Genomic DNA, 23,090 nt, shown 5'->3' on the forward strand with positions numbered 1-23,090 from the left:
GTCTAATGGCATGAGTGAGGTCGGGCACTGATGTTGGGTTATTAGTCCTGGTGTAACGGATGTGAAACGGCTAGCTTAGTTAGCGGTGGTACGCGCATAATAGCGTTTCGATCGGTGACGTCACTTGCTCTGAGATCTTGAAGTAGTGGTTCCCCTTATACGCTAGGTGGCACTAATACGTTTCAAATCCGATTTATTAACTCATGTTAACCAGAGAAGAAGATAAAAGAAACAAACATGGCGTCCAGTGCGGCGACCCGGACAGCCGCTGGTGCTGCTAAAGTTGTCAAACCGATTTTCAGCAGGGATCTGGATGAAGCCAAGCGCCGAGTTCGGGAACTGTATCGTGCCTGGTACAGAGAGGTTCCAAACACAGGTAAAACCAGCTCTCCCTTTGTATTAGATCCACACGAGCTAGATCCCAGCGTCAAGGTCGTGCAAATACAGCTAGCTAACGTTAACTATCTGTAAGGAACTCTTAACTACATATTTATTTAGCTCATTGGCTACATATCTTGTCGCTAACATACTTTCAATCTAGGGCCAGACTTAGCTCACGCGATGCAACCACACCGAACAAAAATATAAATTGTAACATGTAAAGTGTTGGTCCCATGTTTCATAAACAGAAATAAAATATCCCAGAAATGTTCTACAAATTTGTTCACATCCCTGTTAGTGAGCATTTCTCCTTTGCCAAGATAATCTATCCACCCGACAGGTCAAGAAGGTGATTAAACAGCATAATCATTACACAGGTTCACCTTGTGCTGGGGACAGTAAAAGGCCACTCCTAAATGTGCAGTTTTGTCACGGTACACAATGCCACAGATGTCTCAAATTTTGAGGGAGTGTACAATTGGCATGCTAACTACAGAGCTGTTGTCAGAGAGTTTGTTTGTTTCTCTACCATAAGCCGCCTCCAATATTCTTTTAGAGAATTTGGCTGTACGTTCAACTGGCCGCACAAATGCAGTCCACGTGTAACCGTACCAGCCCAGCACCTCCACATCCGGCTTCTTCAACTGCAGGATCTGAGACTAGCCACCTGGACAGCTGAGGAAACTGGGTTTGCACAACCAAAATTTGTGCCGAAATTCTACCAGAAACCGTCCCGGGGAAGCTCATCTGTGTGCTTGTCGTCCTCACCAGGGTCTTGAGTTCGGTGTTGTAACTGACTTCAGTGGGTAAATGCTTACCATTGATGGGCCACTGGCACGTTGGAGAAGTGTGCTCTTCACAGATGAATCCCAGTTTCAACTGTACTGGGCATATGGCAGACAGCGTGTGTGTATGGTGTTGTGTGGGAGAGCAGTTTGCTGATGTCACCAATGTGAACAAGAGTGCATCTTGGTGTGGGCAGGCATAAGCTTCGGACACTGAACACAAATGAATTTTATCAATGGCAATTTGAATGGACCGTGATGAGATCCTGTGGCCCACTGTCGTGCCATTCATCCACTGCCATCAACTCATGTTTCCGCATGATAAGGAACTGTACAAAATTCCTGGACGCTGAATATGTCCCATTTCTTCCATGGTCTACATGCTCACCAGTCATATCACCCATTGAGCATGTTTGGGATGCGCTGGTGCACGACAGCGTGTTCCAGTTCTCACCAATATCCAGCAACTTCGCAAAGCCATTGAAGAGGAGTGGGACAACATTCCAAAAGCCACAATCAACAACCTGCTCAACTCTGTGAAGATGGCATGCTGAATGAGGCAAATGGTAGTCACTCCAGATACTCACTGGTTTTCTGATCCACGTCCCAACTTAATTTTTTTATTTTAAAGGTGTCTGTGACCAACAGATGCATGTCTGTATTCCCAGTCATGTGAAATCCATAGATTACAGCCTAATTAATTTATAACAATTGACTGATTTCCTTTTTATATGATTTTTTTTATTTTTACTGTGGCATGTTGCAGTTTATACTTTTGTTCAGCGTACTAGCTAAAGCTACATAGTCGATGAGCTAGCTAGCTAGTTTATCGTCATTAACCACTTTTTTTTAAATTAATGGACAGTACAATACACTTCCTACATTTGCAGATAGGCCACATGATTAGCAATTTGATATGTAGGGAGTGTGATAAGTAAATGTATTAATATGTGTATTTCTTTGAGCTTGTTGTGGGACGTTTTATAGGACGACATCTTGTCTTATGTTTTGTCCCACAGTGACTACCTTCCAGCTGGACATCACAGCTCGCCAGGGAACAGACAAAGTGAGGGAGATGTTTGACAGGAACAAGCACGTCAATGACCCCCGTGTGATTGACATGCTTGTCATTAAGGTTAGTCTACTCTGCTCCCCAATCAGTCAATGTTCTCTCATGCAGTTCACCTAGTTTGTTAGTGGCACGGTGGGTTAGTGTTATACTGCTAGACCGAGATAAGTCATTCTCTACATCATTTTACATGTGACGCATCCAAATCGTTCAAAGAAAACAACTTTGACGGGAATATTTACAAAGCTCAATGGTCACGTATCAAGTGTAGTGAGTGTTTTCTTTGCATACTTTTGGTTACAATAGGGTAAGATGGAGCTGCAGGAGACCATCAATGTCTGGAAGCAGAAGACCCACATTATGCGCTATTTCCATGAGACGGAGGTACCACGCCCTGCAGACTTTCTGTCCAGATTTTATGTTGGACATGACAATTGAACTGCTCCCTGTACTTTCCACCCTGTTTTGTCCAGTGTAACAGAGGCTTCCCCTTATTGAACTGTAAATATACACATGATACCCAATCTTGTCAAGTCCTCATTGTATAAATGTTTTGATTTTGTGAAAACAGTCATGGGACAGTTACTCCCCACTTGAAGTCGGAAGGCTCTCCTTGTGCACTGCATAGCTATTCCTCTGCATTGCCACAGTAGAGATGCTTTAATGTGATACAGAAGTGTTTGTGCAAACTAGCCCTTATGATCACTAAGTTCAGAAGATGGATGCTGAGACCAAGGAATATCAGTATGGTACCCTGTGTTTACCCTGTACCCACTCCAATGCAATAAGCCAGTTATTAGTTGATAAGCCTCTGAATAGTTTGAATTGTCGTGAATGACATGCCACTGACGGACATTACAAAAAGGTCGACTTTATTAGATCAGTTCATCAAAAACAAATGTAACTGGTTGGAATAAAAAGCACCAAGTGTTCTTGATAACCTATATCAGAAACCAAATAAATAGAGACACCTATGCAGGCCTGTCACCTGATTAAGGCCTTCCCAAATAATTCAATATACCCAGAATGATTGAAAACAGAACAAATATTTCCAGAAATGTAGTAGATATCACTGGCTAAATCAAAAGCAACTTCAACTGATCCAAGGGTTTCCTCTTGCACATCGATTTATTTTATTTAGTAAGACTTATCTGTACATGTAAACGTTATCACTAGGGAGCAATTAGTCCTATCACTTCTCTAAAACAGCTCTGTATCCAGGCAGGTACACATCACAATGGATGGGGAGAGAAGCACCAGAAAGGCTTTGTTGAGTTTGAGATCCTCAAGTCTTTTCAGCTGTCACAAAGTCTTCCCATTGTCTGAGAGGCAACACATTACGCTCTGTTGAAGGGAGAACACAGTAATAGGCCTCACCTTCCCTGAAGTCAAATGTCATCTTTATTGCTTATGTTAAGAGATCCATTTTCTAAAGTTGATTTTATTGATCATTCTACATACATACCCAGGTCATATATGTTGGAGAATACAGACCATTCAGTCATCATCGTCATCATCCTCAGGGACGAAGATGTCATGCTCTTCCAGCAGCGCAGCAAAGTTCTTGCTGATCAGAGTTCCCACGTACAGGAATGGGATCACAACCACAGCAATCCGGAAAAGGCCAAATGAGGTCTGGATAATTGTCAACAATTCCATCACAAAAACATATGTTAGCCTGCAATGCTGTGTGATTTTATACACAATGACAGTCTAAAATAAAAAATGAATGTCATAAATAATTTACATGATGCATGCTTTACACATTTAAACATGCATGTATTTATAACACTTCCAGTGAAATGGAGAGGTATAGGCTTACAGAGATCCTACCTGAGATTGAACATTCCTATATAAATTAAGTTATAAGGTATAATTACAAATCTTGCCTGGCCATTTTTTCATACACAAATACCTTCCAGGCACCTTCACAAAATCACCCCATTTCATAAATTACCTGCGCATATTTTGACAAGAGAGCGCTCACCTTCTTGGGTTTTGGCAAAATACCACCTGATGCTGAGTACACAACTGTTCGGTACTGAGATAGTGCCTCTCCGAAGCCATTAGCATAAAACCCAGAAAATGTTGGTACACTGTTTTTCAACACCGAGAGTCCGGCCTGACGAACCAAGAACGACGCCATCTTCCAAGCCTTTGACGCTCGTAGCAATGCGGAGAGATCATTTTGGATGCACCCAAGCACCGCCCCTGAGCCTGCGCCCTCCTTTTACTCGAATATTTCTCATGATTAATTAACAAACAGTGTTTTTATGATAATTTATTGCGAACGGAGCTGAATCCGTAGTACAGTTGTATTACAAAACACTACATTTGTAGCAGCAAGAAATGCAGCAGTACATTTATATATTCATGTGATCTGTAAATGTTTTCTAGTATTTCAGCAATATTAATATTTACAAGTACCAATAGCAATAAGATGCACAGTTACCACACATGGCACTCGGTAATAATGTATCATCACTACAATAGTTATTGATTAAAGAAATGTAAACCTTTCAGTAAGTAGCTTATCAATGAATACTGTAGGGGAGAGTGGGGTATATTGAGCCACAAAGTTAGATTATCCACCCCTTGTTTCTAAGAAACCATACAACAACATTAATCATGTGACCAAGTAGCAGAGGCACACAAGGTCTTATCTGATGTCAGTCTGAGCTTGCAAAACATATCAAGAATCTCGCAGACCAGTTTCGTGGGCTTAGTACACAATTATTTATATATTTTTTGCATTTATGGGCTATGTAGCCTCATGCAGAGAACTTGCCTATGAATTGGCACATCGAAACGACATCCCTGTCCCTGACAACTGGTCATGAAATGGAAGTGTTAATGATATTGAATAGACTGATCTATATCTGAATGTAGACATACACAAAATACCACACCCCCATTCCATGAATGAAACTTTGACCTACCAGCACCAGCACCCACTTACCAAGGCAGCTCAACCTACCCTGTCCCTATGCATACCCAGGGTAAATTGTGCCAAGAAGCCATTTTATTCTTTATGAGCTGTTTTCAAAACTTAAATGTTTACATGAATTCTGATTATTTTCAGGGATACACAACATCCTGAAATATATGTAGATATCAATGTTGGAACGAATACAGTATTTCTCTTGATGTAGTGATGCTGAATGTAAAACAATGGCTCAACATACCCCACAGCCAAAATATGTACAGGCCCCCTTTACATAACTGGGTAATTCTGCTTGAACACAGACCTCAATTACCTAATTCAAAAAAGTGCATATGAGAGGGGAATGAATGTATTTGGAGGAATGAACTGGGTAATTGCCTCTCATTCTGTAGATTAAAAATATACTAAATGAGTGAGGTGCCAATGGACACCTTACACCTACACCCCTACCTTTCAAATCATTGTGCTTGATCTCCACAAGTTTCTTCTATGTACTTACTTACATATTTTGATTTCCATTCACCCCAAACAAGGTAAATAGTCAATGATATATTAAATTCAATATTAAATCAAAAGGACTGGTCATAAATAAATAAGTCAACTCATAATATATACACATATAATACAAATACAGCAAAATAAATATTTGTCAGCCAAGTGAGATGAGTAATAATAGAAATTAAAATCGTACTTTGGACAAAAGTGGAAATGTAAACAGCTTGAGATAAATCTCCTTCACTTGGTGTTTCCACAGGTTTGGTCCCGCCAGTGGTTTCCCTCGGATCATGTAGAACCAGCAAATGATAACTCCTCTCTACACAGGAAAACAAAATGGTGTGTTTCGTCATCCGAAACTACACAGACACCACAAACATCATGTCATATAAAGCATATTCTGGCCATACTTACTGTTCCCTCAACTTTTTACCTAATGGTTTTTGAAGGTGAGACGCCTGAAGAACTTGTTTATCTCAAATACTCCAGGTCTGACTGGTACCCCTGCGGTGCTGCTCTCTCCCAGCCTCACAATCTGTCCAGCAGTGATTGCTGCCCTGAGGCTCGTGCTCTTCACCACCCGAGACCCAGGCCCCAGGCCAGAGGTAGGCCGGGAGGACACAGTAATGTAGGAGGCATCCTTCTGCGGCTCCTGGTAACTTACTAAGACAGAGAAAAGGGGAGAAACAGTTGATCAGCAGTGCTATTAACAGCCATAATCATATGCACAATTATAAAATAATAAATACAGCACAGCACGTATTACCTGCAGCAGTAAGAATGGTGTCTGTGGTGCTGGCGAGCTCCAGGAGGATTGTGGGATATGCAGGATGTAACATGTAGAGCTTGCGGATGACTGGCATGGCTTGAACCGCCCCTGGTGCCACCTGTTAACAGAGCAAGACTTAAAATAGATTTCAACTACTGATCTCCATAGTACAATAGGTAAAGGATTACATATTTGTGCCTGTCGGGTTGGGGTTAATTCCACAAATTACAGGAGAGACACCAAAAGGGACTTTCTATCTTCCAACTGCCAACCTGAACATTGGCTATTGTTAACATTCTGGCAGCAGGGTTTTGGTCAATTCCACTAATTCAATTCTAATTCAATTCTCTCTTCCTGTAAATTCAATTTAATTTAATAAAAATTCAATGTTAGTCAATTATCCAAAGCGTCTGCTAAATGACTACAGTCAGTCTTTGAATTCAGAAATAATTCAATTCCTCTCAATTCCAATGCTAGGTAAATTCCAAGAATTTAATTCCCAATTTAATATTATCCCAAACAATTCCACAAATTAAATTTAGAAATTAAATTCCCTCAGGCTTTCAGGCTCATCACATCCATGTTCACACAGCCTAGTTATACTGGAAATATAGAAATACAAGTTTAAATTATTTTAAACAAATCCTGCAGTACATTTTTCAATAATAACTGCATTAATTCCATTAACTGGAAAATGTACAAATATTAAATTCCCAAAATGTTTTACAATTCCAATTCAAACAGTTCAAGCAGTCTAATTCCAATTCAAACAGTTCAAACAGTCTAATTCCAATTCAAACAGTTCAAACAGTCTAATTCCAATTCAAACAGTCTAATTCCAATTCAAACAGTTCAAACAGTCTAATTCCAATTCAAACAGTCTAATTCCAATTCAAACAGTTCAAACAGTCTAATTCCAATTCAAACAGTTCAAACAGTCTAATTCCAATTCAAACAGTTCAAACATTCTAATTCCAATTCAAACAGTCTAATTCCAATTCAAACAGTTCAAACATTCTAATTCCAATTCAAACAGTTCAAACAGTCTAATTCCAATTCAAACAGTTCAAACAGTCTAATTCCTATTCAAACATTCTAATTCCAATTCAAACAGTTCAAACAGTCTAATTCCAATTCAAACAGTTCAAACAGTCTAATTCCAATTCAAACAGTTCAAACAGTCTAATTCCAATTCAAACAGTTCAAACAGTCTAATTCCAATTCAAACAGTTCAAACAGTCTAATTCCAATTCAAACAGTCTAATTCCAATTCAAACAGTTCAAACATTCTAATTCCAATTCAAACAGTCTAATTCCAATTCAAACAGTCTAATTCCAATTCAAACAGTTCAAACAGTCTAATTCCAATTCAAACAGTTCAAACAGTCTAATTCCATAACTTGATGATTGTTGAAATTAGAATTGAATTCAACATAAATTATCCACTTCACGAGTGAATTCAAATATTTCATTGGAATTTCAAATGAAATTGGAATTGACCCCAGCCCTTGTGCCTATACCTATGAAGGATGAACCAACATAACACGTTCTCCAATAGAAAATGTATTCCTGCTCCTTATAAGTATTTAACAAGGGACTCACAGTTGTCTTGGTGAGGTTCTTTGGTGGTCTGACAGGGTCACCGGCCCAGAAAAGGAAAGCTGATTGACCAGATGTCATGATTGAGGTACCTTCCAGGTCAAGGCGTGGACAAATAAACTCTGTCTCCCACAAACTAAGCCCACTGGCTCCATCAACCACCTGAACCTGAGATTACAGAGAGATGGATGGTCATCTTTGTAAATATGTACAACTGTCTGAGAAGTATAATAGCTATAGGTGTAAGTGTTTGTAGAAGAGATTATACTTTTCTCATTCTAGGGGCGCCAGACTTCTGTATGAGGAGATCTGGGATTCCATCATCGTTGAATTGGCCTGGTGCTGGACGACTGAGACAATGATAAATGATTCAGGTTATTTTAGTTCTATAACTTTATAGGGCAGAGGTTTTCAAACCTCTCCTTTGGGGATCCCCAGTCGTTCCATATATTTGAACTAATCTAGAGCTAGCACACCCCATTCAACTTGTCAGCTAATTACCAAGCCCTTGAGTAGTTGAGCTAGTTCAGGTTTGAAAACCACTGTTATAGGGTATTACTTTATAGTTTTATATATTGATTTCTGTATTTTTGGGGAAAGTGTTGCAAGAAAGGCACTGCACTTGTGCACGTGACAATAAAACTTGAAGCTATCCCTTTTAATGCTTAGTCATATACACCCTAATGATAAACTTCTCCATATATCATGGTGACCATATTTCCTACCTGTGTATGGCTGAGGAGGTAAGAGTCCACTCGGTGTGTGCGTCCTTCTCTCTCAGCACAGAGAGCTTGCTGGAGAGCTTGCCACACACCAGCACCCAGCCACTGCGGCTAGAGTTGAGGTTGGAGATAGGGTCCAGGCTGTTGTGGTTGTTACACAAGCCAGCCACTAGGGGGACCAAGAACTCCACCTGCTCAGTTCCACTGGACAGAGAAAGTCAAACAGTCGTTCAAACACGCACTCTATTGTAATTGTCTAACCGAGCACTTTTTTAGCCTTACCTGGAGATGTGTATGAGGGAGGAGTTGGTTTTCCTAAGCTTCTCCCAGCCGGGGTCCTTCAGTCTCAGACCAGGGGATATGGGTGTTTTTCCAGTTGCCCGAGTGTAAATATCTCCCAGGGATACAGCCTCTACAGTGCCTGAGTTAGCATAGCAGCTACATTATCAGACATTTAGTCATTTCAGATGAGAAACAGATTGTTCAAAGTCACTGTGCTTGATATAAAGTGTATCCCTTACCTAGTCCAAATATAATGTAATATGCCCCCAGCTGTGTCTCATGAAACAGGGGACCAATCAGCTTTCCAGAGACATTAAAGGTTGTGAGGTTAAAGGTCACGGGATGTCCAAGCAGAGCTCCAGTCAGCCCAGACAGCAGGAGCAGTGAGAGGTCAGACACCTGAAAATAAGTTTGAGACAGTTTGGTGGGAGTATTCTAGACTGACTGGAAAATGGGTGTTGTTAACACAGTGACTCTGAAGATTTGGGATTATGGTCTATATTGTAATAATAATAATATGATTTATATAGTAACAATTGTCTTATTACAGCAATAAATATGTATAGGTGCCAAGCCAGAGATTGTCATACCTGGTCAGCAGGTAAAGTGGCAATCAGTAAGTCAGGAACAGAGTCACCTTGGAGATCTGGCAGAGAAACTGCCTGGGACTGGATCTCCCCTGGGGCTACCGACCACAGCTTCTTCCCTGAGGAGGAAAATACAATAGGTTACTCCTTACTGAACATTATTAACTTCAACACATTATTAATACATCTACACAACTTCTAAAATGTTCATGCTTGTAGCTGTGAAACTGAACCATTAAAAGCCATGCATTTCTGTGGTTGTTGTCTGACCTGTGGTGCCGTTGACAGCAGTGAGGTGTGCAGACTCGATGAGCAGACACACGGGACCGCTAGCTCTGTCTCTCTGGGCAGATAGGGGAATGGCGCTGTTGGGGAGGGCTCTGAGGGCAGCGCCCCCTGCTGGCAGTGGTGATGGGTGGGCTTCGTACTGCAGCCCACACTGGATGGACTCCACAGGATCCCTGAGGACCCTCCTCCAAAGCACCTCACCACTGAATGCAGATAGGGCCACCACACTGTACTCTGGGAGAGACAGAGAGGGAGAAAGAGAAGGGGGTAAAGGTGGGTGGGGTTTATTACGTGTGGCAAATTGTGTGTTCTCAGCAGTTTACTGGGGCGAGCAGGATTAGATATAGAGATTAATATTACATAATCACTGGTAGATTTTTACGGTGTACAGTGAGGAGATGGGCTTGAGAGAGAATAACGCCTGAAAATTAGGGTTGAAAATATCCTCTTCGTTACTACGACAATGTCCCTTGCTGTTTCCATAGATACCTTTGTTGTTCCCCACAGAACGGGAGAGATGGGTATTGTTGCTCTTTTGAGTAACTCCTATTAGCACATCCTCAACTGAGTCATTGTCAACATCCCACAGTGCAAGAGGAGGTGGGGTAACACCTGAAGAAGAAGAAAACCACTGTTACAGACAGGAACGGTTTGTAACTACTATTTACTAAACTAGACCTGCGGTTGCTTTGCTAACATGCTATTATAATAATCATGGTAATGTGTAATCATAGTAATCCAGACTGTGTAATATCCACCCCCTGACAAAGACAGTCAGCTAAATCTGAGTTTTGTGTTCTCAACTGCTTTCTCATACAGTTGACTTTATTGTAATGTTGACTGTGTGCTTATCTTAATCTAAAGCACTAGTGTACTCAGAGTCTGACCAGTCGGACCTGACCTGTATTTTTCTCTTTCTCTCCTGTGAGAGAGAGGTGTATTGGTATCAGCAACCAGCAACATACGGGTAAACTGTAGTCTGTTTCATGTGTATTGTTTATACATTAGACTCCTCACTCACCTCCCACATGATCACCCAGCTCTTTCTCCCACTGTGGCTGTTTGTCCAGTTCCCCATGCTGACAAGGCACCAGAAAGGCACACAGCAGCACCACCAGCATGGCACAGACCAGAGGCACCAGGAAAAACGCTGCCCGGATGGCTCCCCTCACCTTAGCCTTCTTCCCGTCCGGGTCAGCACTGGCACTGACACCCAATCCAGGGCCACTAGAGGCCCCAAGCCCCCCTCCATCCTCTACTCCCTCATTCCTGTTTGTCTCCCTCTGGCTCCAGTACTGCATGCCCTTCTCCTCTCTCTCCTGCCTCTTTTTTCCAGGGAGCCGTTCTCTCCACTCATCGTCATCCTCCTCTTCCTCCTCTGCCTCCTCTTCATCCCCTACGAGCCTCCCTGTTCTGCTCCCTCTCAGCTCTGAGGTACCTGTACCCATGCAGTTGCCCCTCCCCAGGCCATTGCGGGGATAGTTGAGGACCAGGTCGTCCTCCTCGCTCTCGTCCTCACTGTCGGCCTGAGTGAGGGGGTCATACTCTCCAAGCTCCGAGCCCTTCTTCCCTGTGAGGGACATACACACAAAGACACACACGGTTAACCTTTTACTGCAGTGGGCTAAATCAGGGTCACACAGAGTGTTTCTTGGTAGTCTTAACTTGTTAGGAACTAGCTCCCGCTGTGGGGATCAAATCAGCGGAAATGTCAAGTGCGCCACGTATAGTTTTTGATAAAACTCAAACTTTCATTAAAATACACATACAAGGTACTGAATTAAAGCTACACTCGTTGTGAATCTAGCTACCGAGTCAGATTTGTAAAATGCTTTTCGGCGAAAGCATGAGAAGCTATTATCTGATAGCATGCACCCCAAAGTATGGAGAAGGGCAAACATTAACGGCGCCGACAGAGATGGCCGCCTCGCTTCGCATTCCTAGGAAACTATGCAGTTTTTTGTTTTTTTACGTGTTATTTCTTACATTAGTACCCCAGGTCATCTTAGGTTTCATTACATACAGTCGAGAAGAACTACTGAATATAAGATCAGCGTCAACTCACCATCAGTACGACCAAGAATATGTTTTTCGCGACGCGGATCCTGTGTTCTGCCTTTCAAACAGGACAGCGGAATGGATTCCATGCTGCGACCCCAAAAAACGACTCCGAAAAAGAGGGAAACGAGGCGGTCTCCTGGTCAGACTCCGGAGACGGGCACACCGTGCACCACTCCCTAGCATTCTTCTTGCCAATGTCCAGTCTCTTGACAAAAAGGTTGATGAAATCCGAGCAAGGGTAGCATTCCAGAGGGACATCAGAGACTGTAACGTTCTTTACTTCACGGAAACATGGCTCACTGGAGAGACGCTATCCGATGCGGTGCAGCCAACGGGTTTCTCCGCGCATCGCGCCGACAGAAACAGACATCTTTCTGGTAAGAAGAGGGGCGGGGGCATATGCCTTATGGCTAACGAGACATGGTGTGATGTAAGAAACATACAGGAACTCAAATCCTTCTGTTCACCTGATTTAGAATTCCTCACAATCAAATGTAGACCGCATTACCTACCAAGAGAATTCTCTTCGATTATAATCACAGCCGTATATATCCCCCCCCAAGCAGACACATCGATAGCTCTGAACGAACTTTATTTAACTCTTTGCAAACTGTAAACCATTTATCCGGAGGCTGCATTCATTGTTGCTGGGGATTTTAACAAGGCTAATCTGAAAACAAGACTCCCTAAATTGTATCAGCATATCGATTGCGCAACCAGGGGTGGAAAAACCTTGGATCATTGTTACTCTAACTTCCGCGACGCATATATAACTTCCGCGACGCCCTGCCCCGCCCCCCTTTTGGAAAAGCTGACCACGACTCCATTTTGTTGATCCCTGCCTACAGACGAAACTAAAACAAGAGGCTCCCACGCTGAGGTCTGTCCAACGCTGGTCCGACCAAGCTGACTCCACACTCCAAGACTGCTTCCATCACGTGGACCGGGATATGTTTCGTATTGCGTCAGTTAACAATATTGACGAATACGCTGATTCGGTGTGCGAGTTCATTATAACGTGCGTTGAAGAGGTCGTTCCCAAAGCAACGATTAAAACATTCCCTAACCAGAAACCGTGGATTGATGGCAGCATTCGTGTGAAACTGAAAGCGCGAACCACTGCTTTTAATCAGGACAAGGTGTCTGGTAACATGACCGAATACAAACAGTGCAGCTATTCCTTCCGCAAGGCTTTTCAAACAAGCTAAGCGTCAGTACAGAGACAAAGTAGAATCTCAATTCAACGGCTCAGACACAAGAGGCATGTGGCATGGTCTACAGTCAATCACGGACTACAGGAAGAAATCCAGCCCCGTCACGGACCAGGATTTCTTGCTCCCAGGCAGACGAAATAACTTTTTTGCCCGCTTCGAGGACAATACAGTGCTACTGACACGGCCTGCAACGGAAACGTGCGGTCTCTCCTTCACTGCTGCCGAGGTGAGTAAGACATTTAAACGCGTTAACCCTCGCAAGGCTGCAGGCCCAGACGGCATCCCCAGCCGCGCCCTCAGAGCATGCGCAGACCAGCTGGCCGGTGTGTTTACGGACATATTCAATCAATCCCTATACCAGTCTGCTGTTCCCACATGCTTCAAGAGGGCCACCATTGTTCCTGTTCCCAAGAAAGCTAAGGTAACTGAGCTAAACGACTACCGCCCCGTAGCACTCACTTCCGTCATCATGAAGTGCTTTGAGAGACTAGTCAAGGACCATATCACCTCCACCCTACCTGACACCCTAGACAAACTCCAATTTGCTTACCGCCCAAATAGGTCCACAGACGATGCAATCTCAACCACACTGCACACTGCCCTAACCCATCTGGACAAGAGGAATACCTATGTGAGAATGCTGTTCATCGACTACAGCTCGGCATTCAACACCATAGTACCCTCCAAGCTCGTCATCAAGCTCGAGACCCTGGGTCTCGACCCCGCCCTGTGTAACTGGGTACTGGACTTCCTGACGGGCCGCCCCCAGGTGGTGAGGGTAGGCAACAACATCTCCTCCCCGCTGATCCTCAACACTGGGGCCCCACAAGGGTGCGTTCTGAGCCCTCTCCTGTACTCCCTGTTCAACCACGACTGCGTGGCCACGCACGCCTCCAACTCAATCATCAAGTTTGCGGACGACACAACAGTGGTAGGCTTGATTACCAACAACGACGAGACGGCCTACAGGGAGGAGGTGAGGGCCCTCGGAGTGTGGTGTCAGGAAAATAACCTCACACTCAATGTCAACAAAACTAAGGAGATGATTGTGGACTTCAGGAAACAGCAGAGGGAACACCTCCCTATCCACATCGATGGAACAGTAGTGGAGGGGGTAGCAAGTTTTAAGTTCCTCGGCATACACATCACAGACAAACTGAATTGGTCCACTCAAACAGACAGCATCGTGAAGAAGGCGCAGCAGCGCCTCTTCAACCTCAGGAGGCTGAAGAAATTCGGCTTGTCACCAAAAGCACTCACAAACTTCTACAGATGTACAATCGAGAGCATCCTGGCGGGCTGTATCACCGCCTGGTACGGCAACTGCTCCACCCTCGACCGTAAGGCTCTCCAGAGGGTAGTGAGGTCTGCACAACGCATCACCGGGGGCAAACTACCTGCCCTCCAGGACACCTACACCACCCGATGTTACAGGAAGGCCATAAAGATCATCAAGGACAACAACCACCCGAGCCACTGCCTGTTCACCCCGCTATCATCCAGAAGGCGAGGTCAGTACAGGTGCATCAAAGCTGGGACCGAGAGACTGAAAAACAGCTTCTATCTCAAGGCCATCAGACTGTTAAACAGCCACCACTAACATTGAGTGGCTGCTGCCAACACACTGACACTGACTCAACTCCAGCCATTTTAATAATGGGAATTGATGGGAAATGATGTAAATATATCACTAGCCACTTTAAACAATGCTACCTTATATAATGTTACTTACCCTACATTCATCTCATATGCATACGTATATACTGTACTCTATATCATCGACTGCATCCTTATGTAATACATGTATCACTAGCCACTTTAACTATGCCACTTTGTTTACATACCCATCTCATATGTATATACTGTACTCGACACCATCTACTGTATCTTGCCTATGCTGCTGTGTACCATCACTCATTCATATATCCTTATGTACATATTCTTTATCCTCTTACACTGTGTATAAGACAGTAGTTTTGGAATTGTTAGTTAGATTACTTGTTGGTTATTACTGCATTGTCGGAACTAGAAGCACAAGCATTTCGCTACACTCGCATTAAACGTGAACCACATTAAATGGGGCCGAGGTTGCAATTACCTACAGCTTCCACACGATGTCAACAGTCTTGTCATTTGTCTCGGATTTGTTTCTTGGTCAAACCGACACAAGGCAGGGCTTTTCTTCCGGTCTCAGACCGGATGTTTTGGTTGAGGAATATTTGGACACGATATCAGGACATGGAGCTATTGAATATACATCGCCCCGTGATCATTTTGATAGATTATTAACGTTTACTAATACCTAAAGTTGCATTACAAAAGTATTTCGAAGTGTTTTGTGAAAGTTTATCGTCAACTTTTTTAATTTTAAAAAATGACGTTGCGTTATCAAACTCAGTTTTTTCCTTGATTACACAGTCTTCATAGATCGATATCTAGGCTATATATGGACCTCACATGGTTATGGGCTTAAAAATAAATGTCAGATATAGAGTTGAAATGTATTACATTTCGAGTTTGCATCCCCATATTACACTTAATATATATCACAGCAGACTGAAACATAACAAAAACTTGTGACATAGAAACACCGGATAATGTTTATTAATTATGACATTCTGAAAAATATTAATAACATTCCACCCTTGAGGCCACTAGCGCTCGATTTGGTCATTTGACTGCAGGTCAGAGGTCTACGGATCTGTTCAGGAAACAAGGCCCAGGTGAAAACTAGAATGATCAGATAGAGCATGGTGGTGCCTGATAGAACGACAAGCATCCCAAAAGGACAGGGAAGTTACTCAAACATTGTTTATTTTAACACCAAATTAATTATGTTCTACCCTGGTCCCAGATCTGTTTGTACTCTTGCCGACTCTATTGTTCATTGTTTGGCATGACAATGATTGCCAAGTTAAATGAATGACCCCCATAACATGGCCGTATTTGTAGTTATTTGTTGAACACGAGATTTAAGCAAGTAGCTAAATTCGTTATAACATTATTATGACAGTGAGCACTGAGCAATCAAGCGACTTCGATGATGCACCTTACTGTACTGTACAGTAGCTAGCTACTGCGCCACATAGGATTGTGAATGATGCAATGTTTTTCTATTAAAGCTTGAAAACGAACGAAATATCAAACATTGAAAATAAGTATCGTATTTCATGTCTCAATTCTGGACTGTCATTAAACAAATAAAAACATTATTTTGTGTTATTGCAATCAACATTACTGTAACGTTAGCCACAGCTGGCTGTTCTAACTAGCTCACATGAGCTAACAGAATGACACCAAAACAACATTGAAACACGACTGGTACAAAGACTACACAACATCCTTTTCACCCAATCAACCCTTATACCTATTTCGCAAATAATTGCAACGCGTCTCTTACCAGGCAATTTGAGAGCACGGGACAAAGCTGCAGCCATTGCAAATTGTAACGGCGCTGTGCTGCAGAATTGATCCTCTCATCCGACCGAGGCGCTGAAGAACTGCTATGTGTGTGTGTGGACGTTTCGGGACTGTAGCGAGTGCATTCTGGGAGACGTGTTTTCTTACCAAACATAGTCGCAGAGAGGAAGAGGCTAAGTCAGCAGATGCTATTTAGCAGTGGGGTGTATTCATGAATGCCAAGGGAAGCCAGAAAATCCCCCAAAAATGTACCAATAACAAATGTATTTTTCGTCTCTGCGTTTTCAGAATTTCTTTCAATGCGCAAGAGGTTGAATGTATCTCACCAGAGAAAGTATCCAAGAGAGCAAAACAGCGCCCCTCTTTCTCTGTATGCGTAGGCCATCTATATCTCATGCGGTCTGGTCATAAAGGGTATGACATTTCTGCCGCCCGTAGTATTGAATGCAAGGAGGTATGCAAGGGAAGCCAGCGAGCGAGCATTTGGTCCCCCTTCATATAAAAAAAAGATAAATAAAATAGCCAATCAGCGCTGAGATAAACTCCAAAAAAGTGTCAAGGGAAGCCAGTTTGTATTTGGTTTCACCCCTGTCACAGAGAAATATGTCATTGATCATAGCAACTTGAATTGTTGCATCTCATTGTGTTGTACTCCAGTGTCTAGCTTGCTAAAATTGTCCCTTTCCTAAATTACCCATGGATGGGGATAGAGATTTGGACTTGTGGTTTTACTTAATTTTCCGTACTCGCCAATGACGGCGATTCTGATCCAATCATAAAATACATTGTGCCCCTGGACTAAGAGGATGGAAGGGCAATATGTAGGTTGTAACTAGATATAGAAGGCTAATGTTAACTAGCTAACATTGCCCATGAAAGGAAGTTAGGCTAGCGAGCAAGCATTTTAGCCAGGTAGCTTAGGGCAACAAAAAATACAAGTGTCAACAGGAAAGAGAGCAGGATGACATTGCCGTTTCTCTACAAGTAGGGTGCGTCAACATGTTTTTTCTACTTACATGAACGCACATACAGACACAAATCATAACCATTGACAGCCACATCCTATTTATCTTACATTGGACTAAATTGTTTTTGGTATATTTTAGTTGTCCCTGTATTTGACTAAGCATGGGAGATTTGATGGTGTTGAAATGTCGAAGATGAAATGGTGCTGAAATAGTGGAGGCAGCTCCTGTTTTCATTGCGACTTGCAGTAACTCTCAATGTTTCTAAATCAATAGTTGTTTAGTAGTCCGTAAAATGTCGGAAACATCAACTTTCTTCACCATGCTGTAGGTCATGAAATGGTTTGTTACTGTAAAGGCTTCTAGGAGTAGTGGGTGGAGGAGTCAGGCGCAGAGAGCAGGGTAGTTCAAAACGTGGATCTTTATTCCAAGAACAGAGTAACGGTCAAGCCACACATAAGGGCACATAAATACCCAGTCCAACAAACAGGACGAAACTGTCCGGAAAAAATGGAATCCACAATAATCCACACACCATGAACAGAAAAACAAGCCCACACAAAATCCAGCGGGCCTACCGGGTTTAAATAGCCCAAAACCCAAACAAGAAACAGGTGAAACTAATCAGACAACTAACTGAAACAGACAAGGGGATCGGTGGCAGCTAGTAGGCCGGCGACGACGACCGCAGAGCGCCGTCCGAACAGGAAGAGGCACCATCTTCGGTGGGATTCGTGACTGTATCCCCCACCGGTACCCAGCACCTCTCCTCCGGACCGTACCCCTCCCAGTCCATGAGGTACTGCAGGCCCCTCACCCGGCGTCTCGAGTCCAGAATAGCTCGTACCGTGTACGCCGGGGACCCCTCGATGTCCAGAGGGGGCGAAGGGACCTCCGGCACCTCACCTTCTTGTAGGGGACCAGCTACCACCGGCCTGAGGAGAGACACATGAAACGATGGGTTAATGCGATAGTAAGAGGGGAGTTGTAATCTATAACACAACTTGTTTATCCTCCTCAGGACTTTAAATGGCCCCACACACTGCGGCCCCAGCTTCAGGCAGGGCAGGCGGAGGGGCAGGTTTCGGGTCGAGAGCCAGACCCTGTCCCATGGTGCGAACACAGGGGCCTCACTGCGGTGGCGGTCAGCGCTCTTCTTCTGCCGTCCACCGGCCTGCTTGAGAGCGTCCTGGACTGCCCTCCAGGTCTCCCTAGAGCGCTGCACTCACTCCTCCACCACAGGAGCTTCGATCTGACACTGATGCCATGGAGCCAGGACCGGCTGGTAGCCCAGCACGCATTGGAATGGCGACATGTTCATGGAGGAGTGACGGAGTGAGTTCTGGGCCAACTCCGCCCATGGGACGTACCTCGCCCATTCTCCTGGCTGGTCCTGGCAATATGACCTCAGAAACCTACCCACTTCCTGGTTCACCCTCTCCACCTGCCCATTACGCTCGGGGTGATAACCAGAGGTCAGGCTGACCGAGACCCCCAGACGTTCCATAAATGCCCTCCAAACTCGGAACGTAAACTGGGGACCTCGATCAGATACGATGTCCTCCGGCACCCCGTAGTGCCGGAAGATGTGGGTAAACAGAGCCTCCGCAGTCTGTAGAGCCGTAGGAAGACCAGACAATGGGAGGAGACGGCAGGACTTAGAGAACCGACCAGAATGGTAGTGTTCCCCAGAGACGGGGGAAGATCAGTAAGAAAGTCCACCGACAGATGAGACCAGGGCCATTGTGGAACCGGGAGGGGCTGTAGTTTCCTTCTAGGCAGGATGCGCCCAGAGCCTTACTCTGGGCACACACTGAACAGGAGGAGACATGGAGCCTCATGTCCTTGGCTAAGGTGGGCCACCAGTATTTCCCCCTAAGACCCCGCACACCGAATCAATTGATCACAGACGGGGCGGCAGGGTAGCCTACTGGTTAGAGCGTTGGACTAGTAACCGAAAGGTTGCAAGTTCATATCCCAGAGCTGACAAGGTACAAATCTGTTGTTCTGCCCCTGAGACCGGTAGGACACTGTGAAGGCGCAACCGTAACGCCCGCTCGATGTCCGCGTCCACCTCCCATACCACCGGAGCCACCAGCCTAGAAGATGGGAGTAGGATCGATGGACCAGTCCTCAGTGTCATAGAGACGGGACAGCGCGTCCCGTTAGTGTTGAGGGAACCTGGTCTATAAGAGATTGTGAATCTGAATCGGGTAAAGAACATGGCCCACCTAGCTTGATGAGGATTCAGTCTCCTCGCCGCCCGGATATACTCCAGATTGCGGTGGTCAGTCCAGATGAGGAAAGGGTGCTTAGCCCCCTCAAGCCCCTCCGTGTCTCCACACCTTCAGGGCTTTAACCATAGCTAACAATTCCCGGTCCCCCACATCATAGTTCTGCTCCGCCAGACCTAGCTTCTTTGAAAAGAAAGCGCAGGGGCGGAGCTTCGGTGGTGTGCCCGAGCACTGTAATAGCACGGCTCCAACCCCAACCTCGGACGCATCCACCTCCACTATGAACGCTAATGAGCACGTCAGTAAACAGCGCCTCAGCCGACCCCCTTCAGCAGTGAGGTAATAGGAGCTGCCACTTGGCCACTTGGCCATAAACCTCCAGTAGTAATTGGCAAACCCTAAAAACCTCTGCACCTCCTTTACCGTGGTCGGAGTCGAGACAGCGTTAACGCGGTCACACTCCATCACCACCCCCCGAGGTGGAAATGCCATAACCCAGGAAGGAAATTGCTCATTTGGAGAACACACATTTCTCAGCCTTGACATATAGGTCATGCTCCAGCAGTCGCCCAAGTACCTTGCGCACCAGGGAGACATGCGCGGCGCGTGAGGCGGAATAGATCAAGATGACACCACCACACCCTGCCCGTGCAGGTCCCTGAGAATCTCATCTACAAAGGATTGAAAGATGGCTGGAGCATTCTTTAACCCATACGGCATGACGAGGTACTTATAGTGGCCTGATGTGGTACTAAACGCGTCTCCATCCCGAATACGCGGATAACTAAACCCCACTGTGATGGAATTGAGACCTCGATAATCAATGCACGGATGCAGTCCTCCCTCCTTTTCTTTCACAAATAAAGAAACTCGAGGAGCGCCACTATTAGCAAAGGGGGGACCAACTCCATATTAATGCCCATGATTTTGGAATGATATGTTCGACGAGCAGGTGTCCACATACTTTTTGTCATTGGTGTAAGTTGACGTTTTTTCTGGCATGGCTTTCCCAGTGATTTTACCCACGCACCGCTACTGCTCTTTAGTGGTTATTACTAACAGAGATGGTGGTTAGAATCTATATCGCCTCTGGTTATTACCCCTCCACGAAATGACTGAGAAACATAATTAACAGTTTTTTACTGACTTTTATGGTGAATTAATGGAACCTTGTTTCATTACGGACTGGAAAGGAGGCTACAAAATAAAAAACATTTGTGGTTGAAATTTCACCACATGAGAGACCTTTCACATTGATTCATCTGATTTTTCCTGTGTCCAGCTCTGCATGGGAAGGTGTTTTACCACTTGGCTGTGGTAGGTCTGGTAATGACAGTAGGATGGATGAGGGAGGCATGCATTGAGAAAATACAGATATGGGACACTAATACAAGGCATCATACTTAGTCATGCTCACACATGGTCAGGAAGGAAATGATATGTCAAACAATGATCAGTTAAAAATCATCTACTATATCATGCCCTTAACACACGCACGCACGCACGCACGCACGCACACACACACACACACACACACACACACACACACACACACACACACACACACACACACACACACACACACACACACACACACAACCTGATTCATTTGGTTCTATATGCTTCTATAACTTTATAGTGACATTTTCTTTGCTTTATCTTGGCCAGGTCGCAATTGTAAAATAAAGGTGAAATAAATACTTGCCTACCTGGTTTCACAGTGTTCCTACCTTTTTGTTTGGCCTATCATGTTTGTAAATATATATACAATACTGCCACCTTCTGGCACAAAGTTAAATGCACTCGGGTTTTGGTGGAAATTCCGGAAACAATTTATGGTTAATAACTAGGTTTCCATCGACAACAGATTTTCATGTGAATATTTAAAAATCCGTAAAAAGAAAATATGCGCATTTTCTCACCAGTGGTGTTTCCAGGAAACGGACTTGTTGCGGATAAAAATCTGTGCGTGATGACGTGTTTGAATATTTATTGGAAAGAAGCATCAACATCACCGTGCACTTTCACCACCCTGTGAAATGAATCATAAATGATTTAATCTGTAGCCTAATAAACTGCATGGTTTTCCGAGTCGTAGTGGGAGGATCAGCCACCATGTTGACTTTGTGTGACTCCCAAGTTTAGTTTGATATGATGGTTATTAGATCAATATTTGCGCATAAAGGCGTTTCCACCGACATTTCACCCATACTTAATAATACCATGTAGAAAGGAACAAATTACCTGTCTGCAATTATACAAATTGGAACGAAACTTCCTGTTTCCATCACAGCTTTCGGATTTTTTTCATAGGGTATGACTTTACTCATAAAAACTGTGGATGGAAACGTAGTTATTATCTAGGTATTGGCAACAGATGTATATATTCCCTAATCAGCATAAGTGGGTATGTTTCCACCAAACTGACTTGTTGAACATTAAAATCAGAGCGTGATGACGTAGTGCACACAACATTAACTTTTGATGTACCAAATAAAAATCTAAAGTATAATGTGTTTTCATCGCATATTCAACTACAACTAATTTTGTCACAACAACTGTTTGTTAAATAGCTAATGTGCCTACTCTGTCTTCATTTTTTTTATATACAGTATGACATTACCCGCATAAAAACTGCTGATGGAACGTGGTTAGAGAAATAGAAGGCAGAGATGTTCTTTATGTTGAAAAAGGTTTTGTGTAACCTTGTGTCAGTAATCCGAAAGAGGGTTATATTATACATGAGAGGTCGGGGCAGATCCATGTCCCGCAAGGCATCTCACAAAGTAGGTGAGTCACCTAAACAGGCGGACCTGTACCCGTTCAAAAATTGATCTCGCAAATCTAGGCGAGGACACGGGCGTCACCCCGCGTCGTTATTTTCCTTACTCATCAGTTTAAGGCATAACCAATCGATGGTCGAGGGCATTACTTACCTCTGTATGCAGACTATTACACTCGTGGTGTTTAACATTGGCGTTCACTTCAAAAAGTATAAACCTACAGTTGCATTTTATTTTCTGAGCTCATTATGTGATACATAATTGTACGTTTTCATTCCTCAATTTAATCAGGTAAAATATAGCTTTTCTAACGGGATTTTACTCATTTACACTGGTTTCAAGCTATTTGGAGCGCAAAGGTTGATGGGAAAGTTAAAACGTTTATTTTACCCCCGGCATTTTTTTTTTACTTCGTGAAGAGCAATCGATACCAGAGGTCTCTGAGGCCTATGCAATTTATTTACATTTGTTTATGTTTTATGTTAAAATTAT

The 23,090-nt window shown here is 43.8% G+C and overlaps 3 protein-coding genes and 1 non-coding gene across 5 annotated transcripts; 1 reads left to right on the forward strand and 3 right to left on the reverse strand.

Moving 5' to 3' along the window:
- The first annotated feature begins 207 nt into the window (after positions 1 to 207).
- Positions 208 to 2,759, forward strand: LOC118365485 (NADH dehydrogenase [ubiquinone] 1 alpha subcomplex subunit 6-like). Its single transcript, XM_035747741.2, has 3 exons — positions 208 to 376; positions 2,186 to 2,301; positions 2,542 to 2,759. The coding sequence occupies exons 1-3, from the start codon at positions 238 to 240 to the stop codon at positions 2,671 to 2,673; spliced, it is 387 nt and encodes a 128-aa protein (XP_035603634.1). The 5' UTR covers positions 208 to 237; the 3' UTR covers positions 2,674 to 2,759.
- Positions 2,760 to 3,338: 579 nt separating this feature from the next.
- LOC127914503 (essential MCU regulator, mitochondrial-like) lies at positions 3,339 to 4,381 on the reverse strand. Its single transcript, XM_052491115.1, has 2 exons — positions 4,223 to 4,381; positions 3,339 to 3,870 (listed from the first exon to the last, which is right to left on the reverse strand). Exons 1-2 carry the CDS (start codon positions 4,379 to 4,381, stop codon positions 3,733 to 3,735), a joined length of 297 nt encoding a protein of 98 aa, XP_052347075.1. The 3' UTR covers positions 3,339 to 3,732.
- Positions 4,382 to 4,501: 120 nt separating this feature from the next.
- Positions 4,502 to 16,831, reverse strand: LOC118365486 (protein FAM234B-like). Of its 2 annotated transcripts, none has more exons than XM_052491111.1 (13): positions 16,597 to 16,831; positions 10,943 to 11,491; positions 10,411 to 10,533; positions 9,904 to 10,155; positions 9,637 to 9,752; positions 9,286 to 9,445; positions 9,047 to 9,185; positions 8,768 to 8,968; positions 8,311 to 8,392; positions 8,046 to 8,210; positions 6,441 to 6,561; positions 6,108 to 6,337; positions 4,502 to 5,993 (listed from the first exon to the last, which is right to left on the reverse strand). In XM_052491111.1, exons 1-12 carry the CDS (start codon positions 16,631 to 16,633, stop codon positions 6,108 to 6,110), a joined length of 2,175 nt encoding a protein of 724 aa, XP_052347071.1. In that variant the 5' UTR covers positions 16,634 to 16,831; the 3' UTR covers positions 4,502 to 5,993. The 2 variants fall into 2 exon arrangements, with proteins under 2 accessions (XP_052347071.1, XP_052347070.1); XM_052491110.1 differs by having other exon boundaries at positions 6,089 to 6,337; positions 16,597 to 16,830.
- Positions 16,832 to 22,566: 5,735 nt separating this feature from the next.
- LOC118377006 (U12 minor spliceosomal RNA) lies at positions 22,567 to 22,721 on the reverse strand. Its single transcript, XR_004824143.1, has one exon. It is a non-coding gene; the product is annotated as a U12 minor spliceosomal RNA (small nuclear RNA).
- Between the last annotated feature and the right edge of the window lie 369 nt (positions 22,722 to 23,090).

The sequence above is a fragment of the Oncorhynchus keta genome, chromosome 32, assembly GCF_023373465.1.
Source record: "Oncorhynchus keta strain PuntledgeMale-10-30-2019 chromosome 32, Oket_V2, whole genome shotgun sequence".
Lineage (NCBI taxonomy): Eukaryota > Metazoa > Chordata > Actinopteri > Salmoniformes > Salmonidae > Oncorhynchus > Oncorhynchus keta.